This window comes from Hyaena hyaena, unplaced genomic scaffold (assembly GCF_003009895.1).
Source record: "Hyaena hyaena isolate Hyena2069 unplaced genomic scaffold, ASM300989v1 scaffold_390, whole genome shotgun sequence".
In the NCBI taxonomy this organism is placed as follows: Eukaryota; Metazoa; Chordata; class Mammalia; order Carnivora; family Hyaenidae; genus Hyaena; species Hyaena hyaena.
In genome coordinates, this window is record NW_024081018.1 from 1,714,413 (window position 1) to 1,734,611 (window position 20,199).

Here is a 20,199-nt window from a genome sequence, read left to right on the forward strand (position 1 = left end):
TGCTCAGACCTCTGTGTCCTCACAGGACTGTGCTCATTGGTCCCTGTGCCTTTATACCTATATTTATATCCCAAACATCTGACTAAACGCCTGGTTAGTGTGAATGCTCAGTATAGTAACCTCCGAGCCCCTCGTGGATTTAACAGCTCCAACACCTCGCAACTGTCTCCAAAGTTCACAGCACTTTATGCCTCCAGTTCTGAACCTGCATTAGCTTCCAGGTGGTACAAGGGAGGCCAGGGAGTCAGCCTAGCCTTCCGCCCAGCAGCTCTCTCAGGTCTGGTTTTGCTCTTCTTTATCTGGTCCCAAGTTTACAGCACTTGCTATGAAATAATGAGAACTCTCTAACTTTGTGATAAATAGCCCTGAAGAGAGTCTACTGCCAGGATTATTCATTTATTCAACAAATATTTATTGCTACATGCTAGGTACTTTTGATATTGGGGTAGAACATAAACAAACCAGGGGCACCTGTGTGGCTCAGTTGGTTAAGCATCCAACTTCGGCTCAGGTCATGATCTCACAGTTTGTGAGTTCGGGCTCTGTGCTGACAGCATGGAGCCTGGAGTCTGCTTCAGATTCTGTGTCTCCCTCTCTCTCTGCCCCTGCTTACACTCTGTCTCTCTCACTCTCTCTCAAAACTAAACATTAAAAAAAAAAAAAGCAGACAAATAACTTGCCCTCAAGATACGTATATTTCTGTGAGGGACACATAACAATGAACAAATAAAGTTAACATGTGGTTACAGAATGTTAAAAGTGCAATGCACTTAACATTATACATTACTCCGACTCTGAAGCCGAACTGCCTGGGTCTGAGAACTGGCTCTGTCACTCATCAGCTTTGTGACCTTGGGAAAGTTTTGTAAACTCTCTGTGCCTCAGTTCCCTCCTCTGTAAAATAAAGATAATATCTGCCTAAGCTTCCAAGTCCTCTTCTGCAAAAAGTCTTTGCAAAGTGTAAATCTCTGAACCAACAGAATTATTGCTGTTTCTTTCTCATTATAATTTTGTCATTATCATTTAAAATTTTTTTAATGTTTTATTTATTTCTGAGAGAGATAAAGAGACAGCGTGAGCAGGGGAGGGTCAGAGAGAGAGGGAGACACAGAATCTGAAACAGGCTCCAGGCTCCGAGCTAGCTGTCAGCACAGAGCCTGACGTGGGGCTCAAACCCATGAACTGTGAGATCATGACCTGAGCCGAAGTCAGACGCTTAACCGACTGAGCCACCCAGTCGCCCTGTCATTATCATTTTAGACCCACAGAGTTTTAATCCCAGCACTTCCAATTAATTTATGATGAAATAATCTCAAGTGTGGCCCCCAGAACAAGAGCCTTAATATCACCTGGCAGTTCATTAGAAATTGTTATGATGTTGTTATGGTGTCGTGTTCATATAGGTAAAGGACTTGAAACAGAGCCTGGCTTATGGGAAGCATACTACCTGGGTGTTAGCTCTTGTGACTATTAGGTAATGGCATGTGACCAAAGTCACTCACTATGGGAAGGCAAAGTTACTCTGGAGACATGGTCAGGGAGGGTAAGATTTGAACTGAGTTGTTTGGGAGGGAGGGATGAGAAGGTGGCAGGGAGGTGGGGGGTCCGGGGACAAGGACCCCAGGCAGGATGTGATGGTGCCTGAGGGTGGGGTGGGGATGCTCAGCTGACTGGAGCCCTTTCCCATGAGACTGCAACCCTAAAGGCAGTCCCTCTGTGTGGCTCCGTGGATTCCCAAGGAACACTGGGGCCGTCCTTTGGAGCCCATGTGCGTGTGAGGGGACAAGGGCCCCCTGGCAGGAGGACCCTCCTCCGAGGGGCTTGGTGGGCTAGCCCCACAGCCCTGAGTCCTCGGCCCTGCAGGCCCCTCACCCCAGCTCCCTCAAAGAACACAGTGACAGGCCCCTTCCTTCTCAAACAAGTTCCCAGAGGAAAGAGAGAGAGTGGCCACATGATGCCCCATCACACCCTACCTTAGGTTGCTCCTTCCCATCGTCCCAGGAATGCCAATTCTTAGCCAAATAATCTCCCAAAGTGAGACTCCCACGTAGCTCAAGAACTGATTCTAAATTCAAACTGCCTTAAAAAAAAAAAAAAAAACAAACACTAAAACCCAAACAACAACAATAACACAGAGTAACTAGATCAAATGACCATAAGGTTGTCCTCTGATTCCAGGGTCATGTCCAGCAGCCCAGTCCTGCTTAGTTCAGTTCATTGTTAGATCTCTGACCATAACCAGTGTTACTGAATGTGGCTCTGAAATTGGCATTGTTGAGATCACCTGGCTCTTATACTAACACCTGGAGTGTTAGTGCTGGAGACAGCTGCTGGTATTGCTAATGTTTCCCTCTCAGCACTCAGGAAACACCAGCCTGAGGCACCTGTTCTAGATCAGGTCTTCTCCAACTACAGTGCACCCAGGAATCATCTGCAAATCTTACTGGATGCAGGCTTGATTCACTGGGGTGAGCCGGCAATTTTACATTTCTTTTTTTTTTTTAATTTTTTTAATGTTTTATTTATTTCTAGGAGAGAGAGAGAGAGAGACAGCGTGAGCAGGGGAGGGTCAGAGAGAGAGGGAGTCACAGACTCTGAAACAGGCTCCAGGCTCTGAGTGCAGTCAGCACAGAGCCCGACGCAGGGCTCGAACTCACAAACCACGAGATCATGACCTAAGCGAAAGTCGGACGCTTAACCGACTAAGCCACCCAGGTGCCCCGAATTCTACATTTCTAACAAGCTCTCAGGTGATGCCAATGCTTCTAGTATGGGGACCACAGCTTGAGAGTGTTTCTTTTCTTTTCTTTTTAAAAAATTTTTAACATTTATTTGTTTGTTTGTTTAAGTTCATTTATTTACTTTTGAGAGAGGGGAGAGGGGCAGAGAGAAAGAGGAAAAGATAGAATCCCAAGCAAGCTCCACAGTCAGCATGGAGCCCAATGGGGTTTGAACTCACAAACTGTGAGATCATGACCCGAGCAGAAACCAAGAATGAAACGCTTAACCAACTGAGCCACCCAGGCACCCCAACATTTGTTTATTTTTAAGAGAGAGAGAGAGACAGAGGGAATGAACACAGTATGAGTGGGGGAGGGGCAGAGAGAGAGAGAGAGAGAGGGAGACACAGAATCCAAAGCAGGTTCCAGGCCCTGAGCTGTCAGCACAGAGCCTGATGCCGGGCTTAAACCCACAAACCATGAGATCATGACCCAAGCCAAAGTGGGATGTTTAACCAACTGAGTCACCCAGGCACCCTGAGAGTATTTCATTAAGAATGAATTGGGAGTACTGGGATTAAAAACCCCTGGGTCTAAAATGATAATGACAAAATTATAATAAGCAGCAGTAAACAGTAATAGTTTTGGTGGTTCAGAGCTCCAATTTGTGAAGACTAGGCAGAAGAAGAGTTGGAAACTTAGGAAGGTAAGATTTACCTAGGATGAATATCAGGGGACAATGGATCCCCCAGTTCAGGTGGGGGGCACCTGCCTACACTCTGCTCATGTAAATCTGCCTTATATGTGAAGTGCAGGGAACCCTGTAGGCCTAGAAGTGAGAACTGATCAAAGAAAACACAGGGGAAAACCCTTTATTTTTTAAATTACAAAAATGATTCATGCTTATTGTAAAAAATAGAGGATAGAAAAAAGTATAAAGAAGAACATTTCACAGAGGGAAAAATCATAGCTAATATATTAGTGTGTATCTTCCCAGTCTTTTTTCTTGTTTGCATACACATATACATTTTTGCAAAAAATGAGATCATACTATACGTATTAGTGTTTCATAGATTTTTTAAATGTTTACTTATTTATTTTGAGGGGGGTGGCATGGGGGAGGGGCAGAGAGAGACGGAGAGAGAGAGAATCCCAAGCAGGCTCCACACTGGCAACACAGAGCCCAATGCAGGGTTGATCCCATGAACTGAGATCCTGACCTGAGCCAAAATCAAGAGTCAAACGCTTAACTGACTGAGCCACCGAGTCAAGCTATACATATAGTTGTCCCTGTATGTATTGTTTTATGACACTTTTTTTCATTTAACATTCTATTGTGGGCATCTCAACAATCACTTAGAAAAAATCTATAGCTTCATTTTTAAGGATCGCATTGTATTTATTATACCAATTTATTTAACCAATCCCTTGTTGTGGACATTTAGGTTTTTTCCAGTTCTTTGATACAATAAATACTGCTTCATTAACATCATTTTATATGCAAGCTTTTGACCGTACTTGTTTATTTCCTTAGAATAAAAGCCTAGGAGTGCAGTTAATGGTTCAAGAGGCACACAGTGCAAATTCTAGTAAGCCGGCCCTTAACAAAGCAGCATCTGCCCCAGCTGTGCCTGGGAAAGGAGATGTGACCACCTGAGTGCACCCTGGGTATTTTTTTCTTTTTTTCTTTTTTTCCCCCAGCCTTTGCTAAAGTGATAAGTGAAACCGGTTTCTCATTGTTTTCATCTCTATTTCTTTGACTACTTATGAAATTTACCTCATGTTCATGTTTCTTGGCCATTGTTAACTCCTCTTTTGACAACATCAACATTTTGTGTAATATTTGCAAAACTGAAACTGCAGCCACTTTTTTTTTTTTTAGAGCAGACACACTGGAAAATATTAAGAACCAATAATGTTCAAGATTGAGATTTTTACTATACAAAGTGCTCTGACAAATGCACAAAGGAGCAGTAAAATTATGGCTAAGAAAACAGACATATGAGTAAAGGTTCAAATCCCAGCTCTGCCACTTATACTCTGTGTGACCTTGCCAGGTTGCTTAAGTCCTCTGAGCCTCAGATGATTAAAAATGGGCATTAAAATGGGTACAATCTGCCAGGATGGCAGGAAGGAACAAAGGGGGCTGTTATGAGAAGCACGTGGCACAATGAGAGATCAATAAATGGTTGTTTTTATGAATATGGAAACACTGACATCCTCCAAAGGATATGAACTAAAAGTCACAAGTAGGAAACACAGCCAATAAATAAGCACATGGGAAAATGTGTATCTCCTTTAATAACAGAGGAAATGCTAATTAACACAAGGTACCAGCTCCCCCCCTCTTTAAATTACCAAAAACATTTTCAAGGGTAATTCCTGATGCAGAGGCAGGTGTGGTCAAACTGAGCTGCCCACATTGTTGATGGCTGTGTAATTCTTACCACCTTTGTGGAAAGCAATTTGGCAATATGTGTCATCACGCAAACATGTTCACTACCTTTGACCTAGACGTTTCCTAAGGAAGTAATTCAAAGTATGGAAAAAGCTATCTGTACAATGATGCTTATGCCAGCATTGTTTATAATGGTGAGAAGGGCACGTTCTCTGTTTACATAAAAGGTAGAAACATAGTAAAAAATACACACTGGGGGTGGGGGCGGCAGGCCTTTTTGGTGAAGAAGTGTAATTTTTCTGTGCTAAAAAAGGACATATAAACACTTTAAGCCTCTAAATAGTTCCTAAGCCTCATTTTAATTCATAGTTGAATGCATTTCTTTGGAAAAGCTTTTAGACCTCTGTTAACAGGGGTAAGACTGATGGATTTAAAAATGATCTTCTTAAATCTGTTCATCCCCTGGTGGAACTTGGGGTCATTTGAAACTAAGGAAAGAAAAAAAGGGAGGGGGGTGGGGAAGTATTCTCTCATCTGTAAACTAGATTTTCAAATGTTTGGAGAAGGAGAGGTGCCAAGACAGTGTTGCAGCCTTCTTTCTCTGAGCCCCAGGCCATTAGAGCACGGACCCCAACGAGGGAGAAATCAGAATGAAGGAGTCCTGGAGCGGTGAGTTGGTCTGCCGCTGTGCATGAGCAGCAGAGGGATGAGTCACTTCCTCGGTCACATCCACATCTGTGTGTGCTTTGTGGTTCAGGAGAATCCCAACAACACCTCGGAAAGGCCGGACCATGCAGAGACAACCAGTCCAAGCTGTGCCTGTAGCCACCCGGTCCTTGAATGGTGAGGGCTTCTCGCTGCTAGTTAAATTCCCAGGGTGGGCGGGAGCAGGTGCTGGGATAATAGCTCCAGCGAGAGTGGGCGTCAACTACCTGAAAAGGTGCCAGAAGCCACTGGCCAAGTTACAGAATCACGGATGTCAGGGCTGGGCATGCCCAGCCTCCCTCCTGATTCACAAATCCTTCCAGCAGTGGCTCTTGAGTGGGGAGAGCATCAGAGTCATAGGGGAGATTTTTGATTGTGCACATTCCTCAACGTCACCAAGTGTATCAGACTCACCCAGGGCTGGAGTGCTAGTAGGAATACTACTTTTAAATCTGTTCAAATGATTCTCCTAAATTCCCTTGGTTAAGAATCATGGCTGCGACACACGGAGGGTAGTTTGCCCTGCAGGCTGCATTTGAACATTATCCACATGGAGATTATTGGGCACCATTGTACAGCAGCTTCTCATGATGAGTGAAAAATCTTCCCTGTCCCACCCTCTGTCCCCAGTCCCACTGGAAATAAGCCTAATTCCACGTGTCATGTTTACTTCTCCCCATTCTTCAGCAAGAAATCTTCTAGAGGTTAACAAGCTGTAAATTATGAAGAAAAAAAAAAGGTAAAGATGTAAAATCCTAAGGAGAAATCCTTACTATTCTTGAAACTTTCTTTGGCTCAACTGTTAGGCCATGTGGAGTCAGAATCCTTTATTGAAGCTTCTATCAGTTAGTGAGAGGCACCACCTCCAAGTTCAGGAGGTACTATGAACTTGTGCCAAAGCTTGGCTAATTTACCTTCCAAAGGTCAAGAGTCAAGGAGGGAGGAGCTGTTTAGCAACCACTATTACATGTACATAATAGGCTCTAATAGAAGCAGATGACAAGGTCTGAAGTTAGAAAGCATTCTGCTATGGGAATGGGCACTTCTCATAAGTGCTCTATTGAGTTTCCGCCCCCTTAAAAAGGAAACAGAAGGGTGTTTGTGCTAAATATGACCATGTGTCATCTGGCGTGGACTATTACTTTAAACTGACATGCCAGTCATCAGCTTTGACCCTCCTTTAAATAGGAGGCAATAATGATGCCTACTCCAAGTCACCCCAGGCCCACTAATTTTATTTATTGAATAAAACCTAGGCTTTTAAATTTTTTAGATTTTATTAAGTATAATAAAAATAGTTTGACATTTAAAAAACATTCTGATGAAGGATTCAAGGTATTAAATGTTTGTCTGTCAAATTCCTACTCTAGAACCTCATATACTCTTAAGTACCAAGTCAAGGACCAATGTCCCAGACTAAATATTCTGTTTTATCATGGACTAGAGGGAAGTAAAAACACAACCAAGTGAAATCAGATTTAACAACCCATCTATCACTGGAGTGTGAAATGGAGACACACATGGTTTATAAATTAAAATCTTGGTAAACTACCTAATAATCTGAGGAATTAATTGAACAAAGGGATACACACACACACACAGACACACACACACACACACACACATATACTCTTTGCTCTTCTAGAAGACTTGAATGAAGCTAAATGAAGGTAGCTGGCCTTTGAGGGGTATTTTTATATATATGCAGATCAATGGTCTATATGCTACATATAAAATGCATATCCCTTTGTGTTATGTCTGATACAGGATTTGGGATTTAAGAGTCCACTTTAGCCACTCTATATTCTTTGAAAACTGTCCTCTCAAGTAGAATTGCCCTTGGCTCTTATGTTTGGCATGATGATTTTAAGTGCACAAAGAAGTTTAAAAGAAGCAATAAAAGAAAGTCGTGTTGGACTGAATGCACTTGAAAGAGATCCAAGTTTCCCACTTTGGAGAGCAGATGTTCAAATGCCCCAAAGGGGGAGGGTGGAGACAGAAAATGAGGTGTGAGAAAATATGTGACTCAGGAGGAGGGCATGTTTTTCCAAGGGGAGGGGAAGGGCCCAGCTCCTCAGCCCCCAGCCCCACCAACTCTGCACAGCAGCTCTCTCCACTGCAGGCAGGCCTGGGCACAGCTGGGTGTGCTGCATTTGCCAAGCAATTCCTAGGGTTCCGCACCCCATCCTCGGGGGAATTGGCCTCATTCTTCTCACCAGCCGCGTGCAGGATATCTTGGGCACAGTGTCTTCGCTAAGAATGAACTACTTTCCTGGAGGGCTATTACTGTATCTCAGGGGCTGAGCAAGGGCTTTGTTAAGAATTGTGATTAACTAGAATTCCTTTGAAGGGGTTAAGATTTCTGTGAAGAAGCCAGGCTGAAGCTACAGCCAAGTCAGAGGGTGTCCTGGTAACTGAGAACTGAAAGTCATCTTTCTGATGCCCCCTGGTGGCCTTGTACCGCTAAAATTAACCCAATGTGCTCCCTTAGCTTTTAGCCCCATACACACTGGACAAAACCCATCTTGCTAGACTTTTTAGACACATTCAGCTTGTACTTATGGAGACAAAGCACGGACCTACTACTGCCATGTAGCACAACTTCTTCCCCTGATAAGAATTGAATTTGAGGGGCATCTGGGTAGCTCAGTTGGTTGAGTGTCCAACTCATGATTTGGCTCAGGTCATGATCTCACAGTTTGTGAGATGGATCCCCATGCTGGGCTCTGCACTGAGTATGGAGCCTGCTTAAGATTTTCTCTCTCTCTCTCTCTCTCTCTCCCCCTCTACCCCTTGTACATGCATTCTCTCAAATTAAAAAAAAAACATTTAAAATAATTGAATTTGAGACATGAGTATGAAGAAAACTCCAATTATTATAATTCCATACTTCAAATTTCTATATTGCATATGTGTGCATGATGATTGGATATTGTCCTCTCGGGAACAGAACAGATTTATTTTTAACATCTGGTAGACACATTCTTACCAGGCCAAGTTGTCCAGTTTCTCATAGAGAAGCTCTCAGAAAGGCAGGCAGAAGGGATCTCTGTTGAGGGCAACATGCCACTCCTGTATCATCCCAGGCTCTGATATAAGAAATTTAACATTTCAGTTTTACCAATACTCTCATGGCCTCTATTAGAAGTACGTTAAATGTTTATTGAATCTTATGCACCTTTTTTTAGGAAGGAAAACATAGAGAAAAAAGGGCACAGAAGGCCCAGCTGTGGAAGGTGTTCCACTTTCATTCAAAAAAAGACACTGCACACAGATTCAGTACTCGGTAAGTTGAGGGGCCTGGTGCTGTGGGTGCTCCGTCTTCAAGGTCCCTCTCCATGGGTCTGCTCATGGCAGGCAGACCATCTCCACACCAAACAGAATTACCCAGACTAGGGTGTTGCATATTGTTTTTTTGCAAACTTTATAATAATACAAAGTTTTTTTATATTATAATAATATAAAGTTATAATATTGCAAGTATTAATAATCAAATAGACTCAAACAGATCAAATGTGGTCAGAGAGGGTGAAAGTGCCACCTCTGTTTGTGCAGGAGCCACAGGACTCCATGCACTCAGTCAAGCGGTGGCCTCAGTTCTGTGTGTCATCCTTGCCACACGACCCATAACGTGCACCTGGTGAGCTTACCGGACGTGGGAGAGTTGCTGCTGACTTGTCCATAAACATTTTTCAGAAGCAAAGAAAATGAGAGCTGGGAGGAGACCCAGAGAGCACCAGGGCATGGAATTCAATGATTTTTAGTCATAGGAGCCTTCCTCCAAAGGTAGTTGAAGCAGAAAAACATCCCCGGCAGAGCCGCCTGCATGAGGAAGAGGTGAGGCCAAGGCCTGCCTGTTCAGGCAGCTCCTGAGCATGAAAATCACCAGAGCCTCATCTACCCTGTTTTCTAAGTGAGAAACTAGGTCCAGAGACCTAACAAGGCTTGTTTATGTTCATATACGCTGTTAGTTAAGAGTCTTTCCTTCAACTTCGTATTTATCACTATGTCACATGGAGTTCTACTTCTCTGCAGATGATTCATTTTTTTTTTCTTTTCTAAATGTTTATTTATTTTTGAGAGACAGAGAGTAAGCGGGGGGAGGGCAGAGAGAAAGGGAGACACAGAATCCAAAGCAGGTTCCAGGCTCTGAGCTGTCAGCACAGAGCCCGCTGAGGGGTGGGAATCCACAAACCACGATATCATGACCTGAGCCGAAGTCTGACACTTAACTGACTGAGCCGCCCAGGTGCCCCCAGTTTTTAAAATTTTTTGGAAATGTTTATTTTTGAGAGAGAGAGGGACAGAGAGACAGAGACAGAGCATGAGTTGGGGAGGGGCAGAGAGAGAGTGAGACACAGAATTTGAAGCAGGCTCCAGGTTCTGAGGCATCAGCACAGAGATCGACACCAGGCTTGAAATCACAAATCGTAAGATCATGACCTGAGCCAAAGTTGGCCACTTAACTGACTGAGCCACCCGGGTGCCCAGATGATTCATTTTCTAGTGGTAATAGTAATATTTCATCAACTGAACACCTACTATATCAGATGCTGTAACAGAGCTTGTGTGATTAGAAGGCCCCTGGGTCCCTGACACCCTTTCAGGGGACCGTGAGGTCCTCTCTTTCCCAGCTACATATCTGTGTAAGGCCAATACTGCAGGAGATTGAATGGAGGTGCAGCTATGCAATCCAGCTGCCTTCTTTTAAGCCAGATATTCAAGATACTTGCCAAAACATAAAATACTGCCACTCTTCTAATACTCTTAATTAAAAAAAAAAATGGCCACTTTGCATTAAAAACCTGTCATTTTGTGAGCATGAAATGAATTACTGTTGGTTTTAAATGACATAATAAATTCTATTTTTTTTAAAAAAAGCCTTGGGGCGCCTGGTAGTTCAGGCAGTTAAGCATCTGACTCTTAATTTGAGTTCAGGTCTTCATCTAAGGGTCATGAGTTCAAACCCTGCATTGAGCTCCATACCCAGCATGGAGCCTACTTAAAAAATAATAATAAAAGAAATAAGTAAAGGAAAAAATGTTTAAAGCCTTAGGACTGTCCACTCAGTCTTGTGAAAATCTGAGTGATTCTGCACAAGCAAAATTGACTTAAAATTTATAAATGGGTACCTCTGTACCAGCCCATCTTCAGCTGGCTGAATGTTGTATAATAGCTATTCTCCAATACAGGGGGAGATTTTCCACCACAGGTATAAAAAAAGGGCACATCTTATGATATATGGTAGATAAAAACTATAATAAGCAGAAGCTCTTTAAGGTCCTCAATTTTAAGAGTGTAAAGTGGTTTTAAAAAAAAATTTGAGAACTGCTGACATAGTGTATAACATTTAGCTATCTTAATAGCCCTGTGAGTAGGAATTATTATTTTTATTTTACAGATAAGGAAATGGAGGCTCAGAGAAATTTAGTGACTTGCCAGTCAAAGAGCAGTTGCATTATCTGCTGCTGTGTGATAGAGTCTCCTAAAACTTAATGGTTCAAAACAACAGACATTTTCTATCTCATAATTCCTATGGGTCAGGAATTTGGGAGCAACTTAGCCGGGTGACTCAGGCTCAGGTTCTCTCATGAGACTGTGGTCAAGATGTTGGCCAATACTGCCATCATGTGAAGGCTTGACTGGACTGGAGAATCTGCTTCTAAGATGGTTCTCTTACATGGCCATTGGCAGGAGGTCCTAGTTCCTCACCGTATGGGCCTCTCCAATAGGTTGCTTGCATGTCATTATGACATGGCAGCCAAATGATCTAGGTCTTTTATGACCTAGTTTTGAAAGTTATACACCATCACTACCGCTTTATCCGTGAGAAGCAAGTCACTAAATCCAGCTCACACTCAAGGAGGGAGGAATTACGCTATACCTTTTGAAGAACATACAAAAGAATTTGTGGACATATTTTTAACCATCACAGCTAATTAGCTGTAGACCCAGACTTCAATCTTAGGTCTATCTGAACCTCATGCTATTTTAATTTCCTTGTGTTCTGGATTGAGAGGGAATTCAATGACTATTGATTGACTGAGATTTGCGGGGAAAACCATCCCTCGAGCTCATTCCATTTGTGACTTACTCTTTGAAAGATTATGTTACAAAGGAGTGTAATCACGAGAGAAGCAAGGCAGGTAGCCCTGGCAGTTGCTTTGTCGCCTGGCTTCATCTCTCCTGGAGCTGAGATGTTGCTTGAACATCCAAGCCTGTTGTGCTCACTGCTCTGGCCCAGGATCTCACGTTCTGGATTATCTGGAAGGCTCCACTTCCCACAGCCTGCCAGGTTCTAGACAGGTACCGGACATGCACACTCTGTATTACTAACCCCTCTTTGGCAAAGATGAAGGCAAAGCTATAATTCAGTTTCCCATATCAGATCATGAATTTGACAGTAGAGTAAAACCATCTTTTCAATTGTCTGGTGACAAAACACAAGTTCTTGGCCACACAGGGTCTGAGAAAAGAATGTGGGTGTGTCAGGGCAAATCTGGGAAAATACCATCTTCCATTTGTAGTTAATTCGGGAGGCCAAATTCTCACAGACCCATCGATTCAGCAGACCTTCACAAAGTACATACATATGCAAGGAAAACCTTGAGACTTTCCTATCAGATCTGTTACTTCTGAAAACATCTCTTAGTTGTCATAAGGGGATTCCAAATGCCATCCTGAGGCTGGCAACTTCCCTTGGTAAAACAGCTGGGGAAGCTGAACACTTTGGCGCCTAACGCATACCTCTCGTGGTTAGAGCTCTACTTTTCACACATTCTGTGACTATAATGAAAAAACTCACCTGTCCTTTGTGTAACTTGGAACTTTTCAGGTTCTGATACAGGCCACAGCTGCTCTTCTGCTCCTGAGACTGGACTGTCGAGTGATAAAGGTCAGAACTGTGGCACTAAGAGTCATAATTCCGGAAGAGCCTGTGACAAAAAAACACTTGAAGGTGAGTGAGACTCAGGGGCCCTAGAAGGAAGGTATAAGTGGGGACAGCTGTTGTTCCCAGGCAGTGAGTTGTATTTCTCTTTTCTTTTTAGAGTTTTATTATAGATACAACACCCCAGGAGAGAATTCCTTAAATCATAGTGAAAGAAGCGACTTTGTCCAGCTCTGCTTTTTAAATGAAAATAAAAATTCTTCATCTTGTAAGTACATCTGCTGCATGATCTCATCTTTGTAAACAATCTGCTCTCCCAGGCCTGGAGGACCCACGTCACACCAGCCACTGCTTCCGCCTGGGGAGCCCCGGCCCTCTCCGGTCTGCTGTCTGGACCTCCTGTACTCATCTGACACTCCCACATCCTGGATGGCAAAAGGCTGGGCCAGGGCTGGGAGATATGAAATCCTAGCAATAAAAGACTCTGAAACTTGTGAAGGGCTAACTCAGTGTAAGTTGGTAACAAATTGTAAATATTTGCTAAACAAATGACCAATTAAATAATTGCCACTGTTATTCCTATTGTTCAGGAGTGGTCAAAGCTTTAAATATATCCCTACTGAAAGTCAGCATGTAAATAGACTATTTTTATACTCCTTAAATATCATATTACTAATTTAAATGTAAATTTTTGCCGTCTTTAAAAAAACTAAAATCCCACATTTATTTATAAAGATGAATAAGGCATGGCTCTTGCCTCCCAAGGATTTCACAATCTCTTAAAAAGAATTCATACCCAAACAAGGAAAGTTCATGGCAAAATGTGGTGCTAAGATGAACAAAGTCAGAGTGTGCTAAGGGCACAAAAAGGAGGGAAGGACATACTCCTTGTTTTGCTTCTAAATGATGGCCATATCTTCTTTGACATCCTCTCTTGTGGGAAAGTTGATACCTCCAGAGCTCTTTCTCTCCAGAGACCTGGGGACAGAGTGTCAGGGAGGATGTTTCTTATCTTTCACAATTGCCAGTTTCTAAGATGAAAAAATGCCATTTACCTGACTGAACTCAGCTGGTTGCCCCCTACACTGCCACCCCCAGTCCCCAGCTGCTAACTTCTCCAATTGGACGTATTCTCTCAAGATGACAGCCACTAAAACTCTGCGGGAACAACAGGGCAGGCTTCTTTACCACCTCCTTGGCCTTTGGGTCTATAACCCATGGGACTTGTTATTCCAATATATGAGGGCATGAGGGAATCAGCTATGTCATCTGAAGTGTGACCTTGAACTACATTAGTAAATGTATAGTGGCCAAGAGGGTAGAGTCATAGGGAGGCATATTCGCTCAACGTTGAAAAGAACCTCCCAGAAACCGGAATGGAGTGGGCTTTTGTAGGAGGACATTAGCCCCATCTGTAGAGATGTTTCTACAGATCCCATCCAGAGACCATGTACTTTGTCAGGATGTTGCACATCTGTAGACTGGACTAGAATCGTAACTGATGACTCTATGGTCCTACCCATCTCTGAATTTCTATGTTTCAAGTAAAATCCAAAATTATATTTGGAGACTAGCAAAGGATTAAGACTGAACTCATTAGTGCTCATCATGACTTATGTTTGGGGGGCCAGCCTGATTAATTTGGACTTTCTGGCTTCTACCTTCCATGTCTTAAGGACAGTATCTTCCAGATCCCTTGTCAAATGGCACCCTCCTGAGAGGAAGTAAAGCCTGGCTACAAGAGACTGATGAATGACAGGAAACCTGGAAGGAGAACCAGCAGCAAGAAAGGCAGATTTCTTAGCCATTGGCTATTGACTATTCTCCCTTCCTTTTCCTGGCTTTATTCTTGTCTTCATGCTGATCCTACATTTGTCTTCTTCTCTGTTTAGTCTCTATTTTCTGGAATTGTCTTTGTACCATCATCTAGTTTCCGACTCCCAGAATCCTTGCTCCTGGATTTTAAGACTTCCAGGAATCCATTTGGTCCATGCTCTTGGAAGGAATCATCCCTTCACTTGTCAGATGAAGTAGTTGAGCCCACAGAAGTTGGACAGCATGCCCAGGTGTCACACAGTTAGCACCCAGGGAACCTAAATCCAGACTCCTTGTCTCTTGTCTACTGAAAAAGCTCCTTTTAAAGGGGCATCTGGGTAGCTCAGTCAATTAAGCATCTGAATCTTGATTCTCAGGGTTGTGAGCTCCAGCTCCACATTGGGCACCACGCTGGGTGTGGGTCCTACTTAAAAAAAATTGAATTTCCTTTTTTCTTTTTTAGAACTTAAAGACTCTTTATTCTAAGATGCCATTTTCCCCCCAAATAAATGAATAGATTCAACACAATCACAGAATGTTAGAGATGATCAAGGGGTGCAGAGACTACCCCTAATAACCATTTTGCTCTCCCCAGGTAAGAATTCTGAGAGTTTTATTTATTTATTTATTTATTTTTCAGTGCAGAAGGAATTCAGTTTATCTATTTTTTAAAATTTATTTATTGTTTAATTTACATCCAAGTTAGTTAGCATCTAGTGCAACAATGGTTTCAGTAGATTCCTTACTGCCCCTTACCCATTTAGCCCATCCCCCCTCCCATCACACCTCCTGTACCCCTGTTTGTTCTCTATATTTAAGTCTCTTATGTTTTGTCCCCCTCCCCCCTTTTATATTATTTTTGCTTCCCTTCCCGTATGTACATCTGTTTAGTATCTTAAATTCCTCATGAGTAAAGTCATATATTTGTCTTTCTCTGACTAATTTCACTTAGCATAATACACTCTAGCTCCATCCACGTAGTTGCAAATGGCAAGATTTCATTCTTTTTGATTGCCGAGTAATACTCCATTGTATATATATACCACATCTTCTTTATCCATTCACCTGACAATGTACATTTGGGCTCTTTCCATATTTTGGCAATTGTCAGTAGCACTGCTATAAACATTGGGGTGTATGTGCCCTTTCGAAACAGCACTCCTGTATCCCTTGGATAGATACCTAGTAGTGCAATTGCTGGGTTGTAGGGTAGTCCTATTGTTAACTTTCTGAGGAACCTCCATACTGAGGAACCAGTTTGCATTCCCACCAGCAGTGCAAAAGAGATCCTTTCTTTGCATCCTTGCCAACATCTGTTGTTGCCCAAGTCATTAATGTTAGCCATTCTGACAGATGTGAGGTGGTATTTTATTGTGGTTTTGATTTGTATTTCCCTGATGATGAGTGATGTGAGCATTTTTTCATGTGTCAGTTGGCCATTTGGGTGTCTTTTTTGGGGAAGTGTCTATTCACGTCTTTTGCCCATTTCTTCAGTGGATTATTTGTTTTTTGGATGTTGTAAGTTTGATAAGTTCTTTATAGATTTTGGATACTAACCCCTTATCTGATACATAATTTGCAAATATCTTCTCCTACTCTGTCGGTTGCCTTTTAGTTTTGCTGAGTGTTTCCTTTGCTGTGCAGAAATTTTTACTTGATGAGGTCCCAAAAGTTTAGTTTTGCTTTTGTTTCCCTTTCCTCCAAAGACGTGTTGAGTAAGAAGTTGCTGCAGCCAGGGTAAAAGAGGTTCTTGCTTGCTTTCTCTTCGAGGATTTTGATGGCTTCCTGTCTATGTTTAGGTCTTTCATCCATTTGAATTTATTTTTGTGTATGGTGTAAGAAAATGGTCCAGGTTCATTTTTCTGCATGTCGCTGTCCAATTTTCCCAGCACCATTTGCTGAGTAGAGTGTCTTTATTCCATTGGATAGTCTTTTCTGCTCTGTCAAAGATGAGTTGTCCATACATTTGTGGAGCCGTTTCTGGGTTCTCTATCCTGTTCCATTGATCTGAGTGTCTGTTTTTGTGCCAGTACCATACTGTCTTGATGATTACAGCTTTGAAATAAAACTTGAAGAACAAGAATGTGATGCCTCCAGCTTTAGTTTTCTTTTTAAAGATTGCTTTGGCTATTCAGGGTCTTTTCTGGTTCTGTACAAATTTTAGTATTGTTTGTTCTAGCTCTGTAAAGAATGCTTGTGTTATTTTGATAGGGATTGCTGAATTTCTTAAAATAAGTAAGTTGAATTTCTTTTCCTGAATTCAGAAAGAAAGTTCTTTGTTTTCTGTGTTCCCTAGTTTTCTTACTTTAATATTAAGATTTCATGAACTATTTCATTCATACAGAAAAGTTCGGGAAATGATATCCATATACCACCATTTGGGGATCATTTTTGATGCTCTGAATTTAATCATAGCTAACATTTTTCAGCTTGTTCAAAACCAGAATGGATCTGTTCCCAGACATCGAATCCAAAATCCTCTCAAGATGAACATGAGCCCATACCAGGAAAGTAAGTATTATTTTATTAGTGATTACAAAAATGACTTAGTTGGGTACATACAATGTGCTTAGTACATTAAATTACCAGCTCAAGATCACCGAGATCATAAATAGTAGAGCCAAGATTCAAACCAAAGTATGGCTAATACTTCACTTATTCATCCAACAAATATTTTGAGTGTCAATAGCAGGGTCTTGTGCTAAGTCCTGAGGACACAGTGAAAAATTAAACTACTGTCTCTGCCCTCATATAAATTACTTTTTTTTTTTTGTAGAAGAGCCAGTCTTTGAAAGTGCCAAAAAGGGGGGATGAAGAGTGTTATTACCTAACTTGGGGGTTCAGGAAAGCTGAATACCAAAAGATAAGTGTGAATCAACTAGCAAGGGGATATGGAGGGTAAGAGTGAAGGGCATTCCAATATACTAGGGCTTCCTGGAGTGGAAAGTCCCCTTGGCAAGTTCAGGAACAGTGTAGTGCAAGTGGCTGTGGGGCAAGATGGGACTGGCAACTGGAAGCTGAAGGGATGGGCGGGGTTAGACCATGCACGGCCTTGTCAGCTACAGGAAGGAGTTCAGACTCATGGGTATAATAAGCCAATGAAGTTTTTTTAACCAGGGTGTTTTTAGAGTTCCTAGTGTTGGGGCACCTGGGTGGCTCAGTTGGTTAAGTATCTGACTCTTGATTTTGGCTCAGGTCAGGATCTCAAGGTTCATGAGATTGAGCCCAGTCAGGCTCTTCGCTGACAGAGCAAAGCCTGCTCGGGTTTCTCTCTCTCCCTCTCTCTCTCTCTCAAAATAAACTTAAAAAAAAAAAGTTTCCCAGTGTTTTAGAAAGATCACTCTAAAGAAAAAGTGAGAATGGATTAAAGGAGTCAAGGATTGGAGCACAGAGGCCAAGTAAGAGGCTGGTGCAATAATCCAAGTGGGATGATGGTAGCTTGGCCAAGGATGAAAGTAAAGGAGAGGTCTAGTATTCAAGAGCTATTTAAGAGGCAAAATCAATAGTGTAGCAGAGTGGTTAATAGTTCAGGCTCTGCACTAACTCAGTCTGAACTCACTAGCTACTATCATATGCAGTGCAGTGTTTAAGAATGTGGCCTCTGGGGAGGTCTTGGGTTTGCATCTTGGTTCTGTGTCCTTGGGCTGGTTGCTTAACCTTTCTGTGCCTCCCTTTCCCCACTGTGCTTCCTCAATATTCCCCAAATGGGAATAATAATACTGCCAAACTCACTGAGGATTGGGTCAATACATATAAAGCACTCAGAAAGGTACATGGCACTCAGCAAGTGATGGCTATTATTGTTGATCATGGTGATGACTGGATGTGAAGATGGACAGGACTCCATACTGCCCTGCCTTGCCTGGAGTTTTTTATTATTAGCTAGGGGCCACTGATGCTAATCCTCTTTGATGTTCTCAACTGGACAATAGATCCAAAGTGTTAAATCAACCTGCAGAACCAACTCCTATGTGGTAGGGGAGATAGATGAAGGGAGGCTTAGAGTCACATTTGAAATCAGACTTCCTGGAGATGACTGCTTACAAGTGCTGTATGTACCAAAGAAGTAATGCTTAACAGAAGGATTCTCAAGCCAGGGAGATGTGAAGATGGCTCCATGGCCCACCTGTCAACAGGCAAGGATCTGTGGCATCCCCTAAGACCACTATTTATGGTTGTGCAAAGCATAACTCCAGGCAGTGCCCTTCACACAGACTGTGTGAATGAAACTTCCTAGAGTTGTGCAGTGCACAACCGGAACAACTGTACATAGTGACCTGGCTCTCCTTATTTACCCAGACCATTATCAGAGATTCATACTTACAGTGTAGTAGTCCAGGCATGCCTATTTAAAGAGATGCCTCTTTTCTTTTGTTTATTTTGAGAGAGAGTGCATCCAAGTGGGGGAGGGGCAAAGAAAGGGAGAGAATGAGAATCCCAAGCAGGCTCCACACTGTCAGTGCAGAGCCCAATGTGGGGCTTGATCTTACAAACCATGAGATCATGACCTAAGCTGAAATCAAGTGTTGGACACCTAACTGACTGAGCCACCCTGACACCCCAGCTTTTATTTTTCTATTGCTGCTGCCTCATTGCTGTTTAAACTCACTGGTGCTAGAATGAACTCAAAGTGCCTACAATTGGCAAATTTGTGTGCATTTGTTTTATATATATGCAGGGTAGAAGGCTGGCCCCCAAAGAACAAAAACTGCATAAATTGGAGTGTTGCCTCTTTCTGTGACAACAGAAGAGGAGACAGATTCTGGGGGGAAAACACCTCCCAGATCACGGTCATGCAACCGCCTTTTTCTAAAGCTCATCTGTGGTCGGCCACATGAGACTATAAGAGCTACACATAGAGCCATTACTGAACCACAGAGCTAGGGAAGTGAGGGGAGCTTCATACAAATATCAATGTGCTTTTGCCTTCCAGAAAAAATCTAAGATTTTCATGACCTACAGTTCAGACCTTGCTATACCCACACCCCATTTCCACCCCTCCAGGATTTCTGGAATCAAATCCTTAAGCAACTTTGACAGTATGGAAATGGAATCTGAGGTGAGGACTTAGAAAAAAACCATTCTAAAATGCTTGCAGCTTGTAAGTATGGTCTCGGTCACAAAACTGATAGCTTTTAAATCATTCCAGTATGGTGGCACCAGAAAATGCTCTAATTGAAATAGTTTGTGCTCAGCACTAACATAAAGACACAGCCTAAGCAGCCACATGGTTTGTATTATTCCTAAATTGGTTCCAAGGGAAATTTCCTGGAGAAAGTGTTTTGTGGGTGGTGCCTCCACTACAGGATCTCCCTGGCCCTGGAGTGAAGTAGTGGAGTGTTCCCAGCCGCTCACAAGTCTGTTCAAGTGACACTGGGGTTAGAGCTGCCAGCACTTCCCTATTTTCAAATCAAATCCCAGGCCACCTTCAAATGCTTTGGAATGCAAGCACTAATGCCTCTGGGTGCCCTCTCAGGGGTTATGACCCCTAAACCCTCTTTCGGCAAGCCCCAATAGCTTTCCTTCTTTCTCAAGGTCTCTTCCTCTGTGGCAGAGCAACAGCCCCGTCAGGTTGCTGACCTCACCCTCTGATTCACGCTCATCAGTCATGTGTTGGGTCTTTTTTCTGTCCCTTTCTCTAAAAAATATATTCCATCTCGGACTGGTTTCCT

The 20,199-nt window shown here is 42.6% G+C and overlaps 1 protein-coding gene across 1 annotated transcript in view; it reads left to right on the forward strand.

The window, feature by feature from the left end:
- The window catches only part of AKNAD1 (AKNA domain containing 1), a 43,967-nt gene that overhangs the window by 22,061 nt on the left and 1,707 nt on the right, over window positions 1-20,199 (forward strand). The window contains exons 8-13 of the mRNA XM_039251119.1: window positions 5,876-5,961; window positions 9,012-9,109; window positions 12,659-12,781; window positions 12,873-12,980; window positions 16,957-17,038; window positions 19,532-19,586. Coding sequence (XP_039107050.1) covers window positions 5,876-5,961; window positions 9,012-9,109; window positions 12,659-12,781; window positions 12,873-12,980; window positions 16,957-17,038; window positions 19,532-19,586 — 552 coding nt within the window. The remainder of the gene's footprint in view (window positions 1-5,875; window positions 5,962-9,011; window positions 9,110-12,658; window positions 12,782-12,872; window positions 12,981-16,956; window positions 17,039-19,531; window positions 19,587-20,199) is intronic.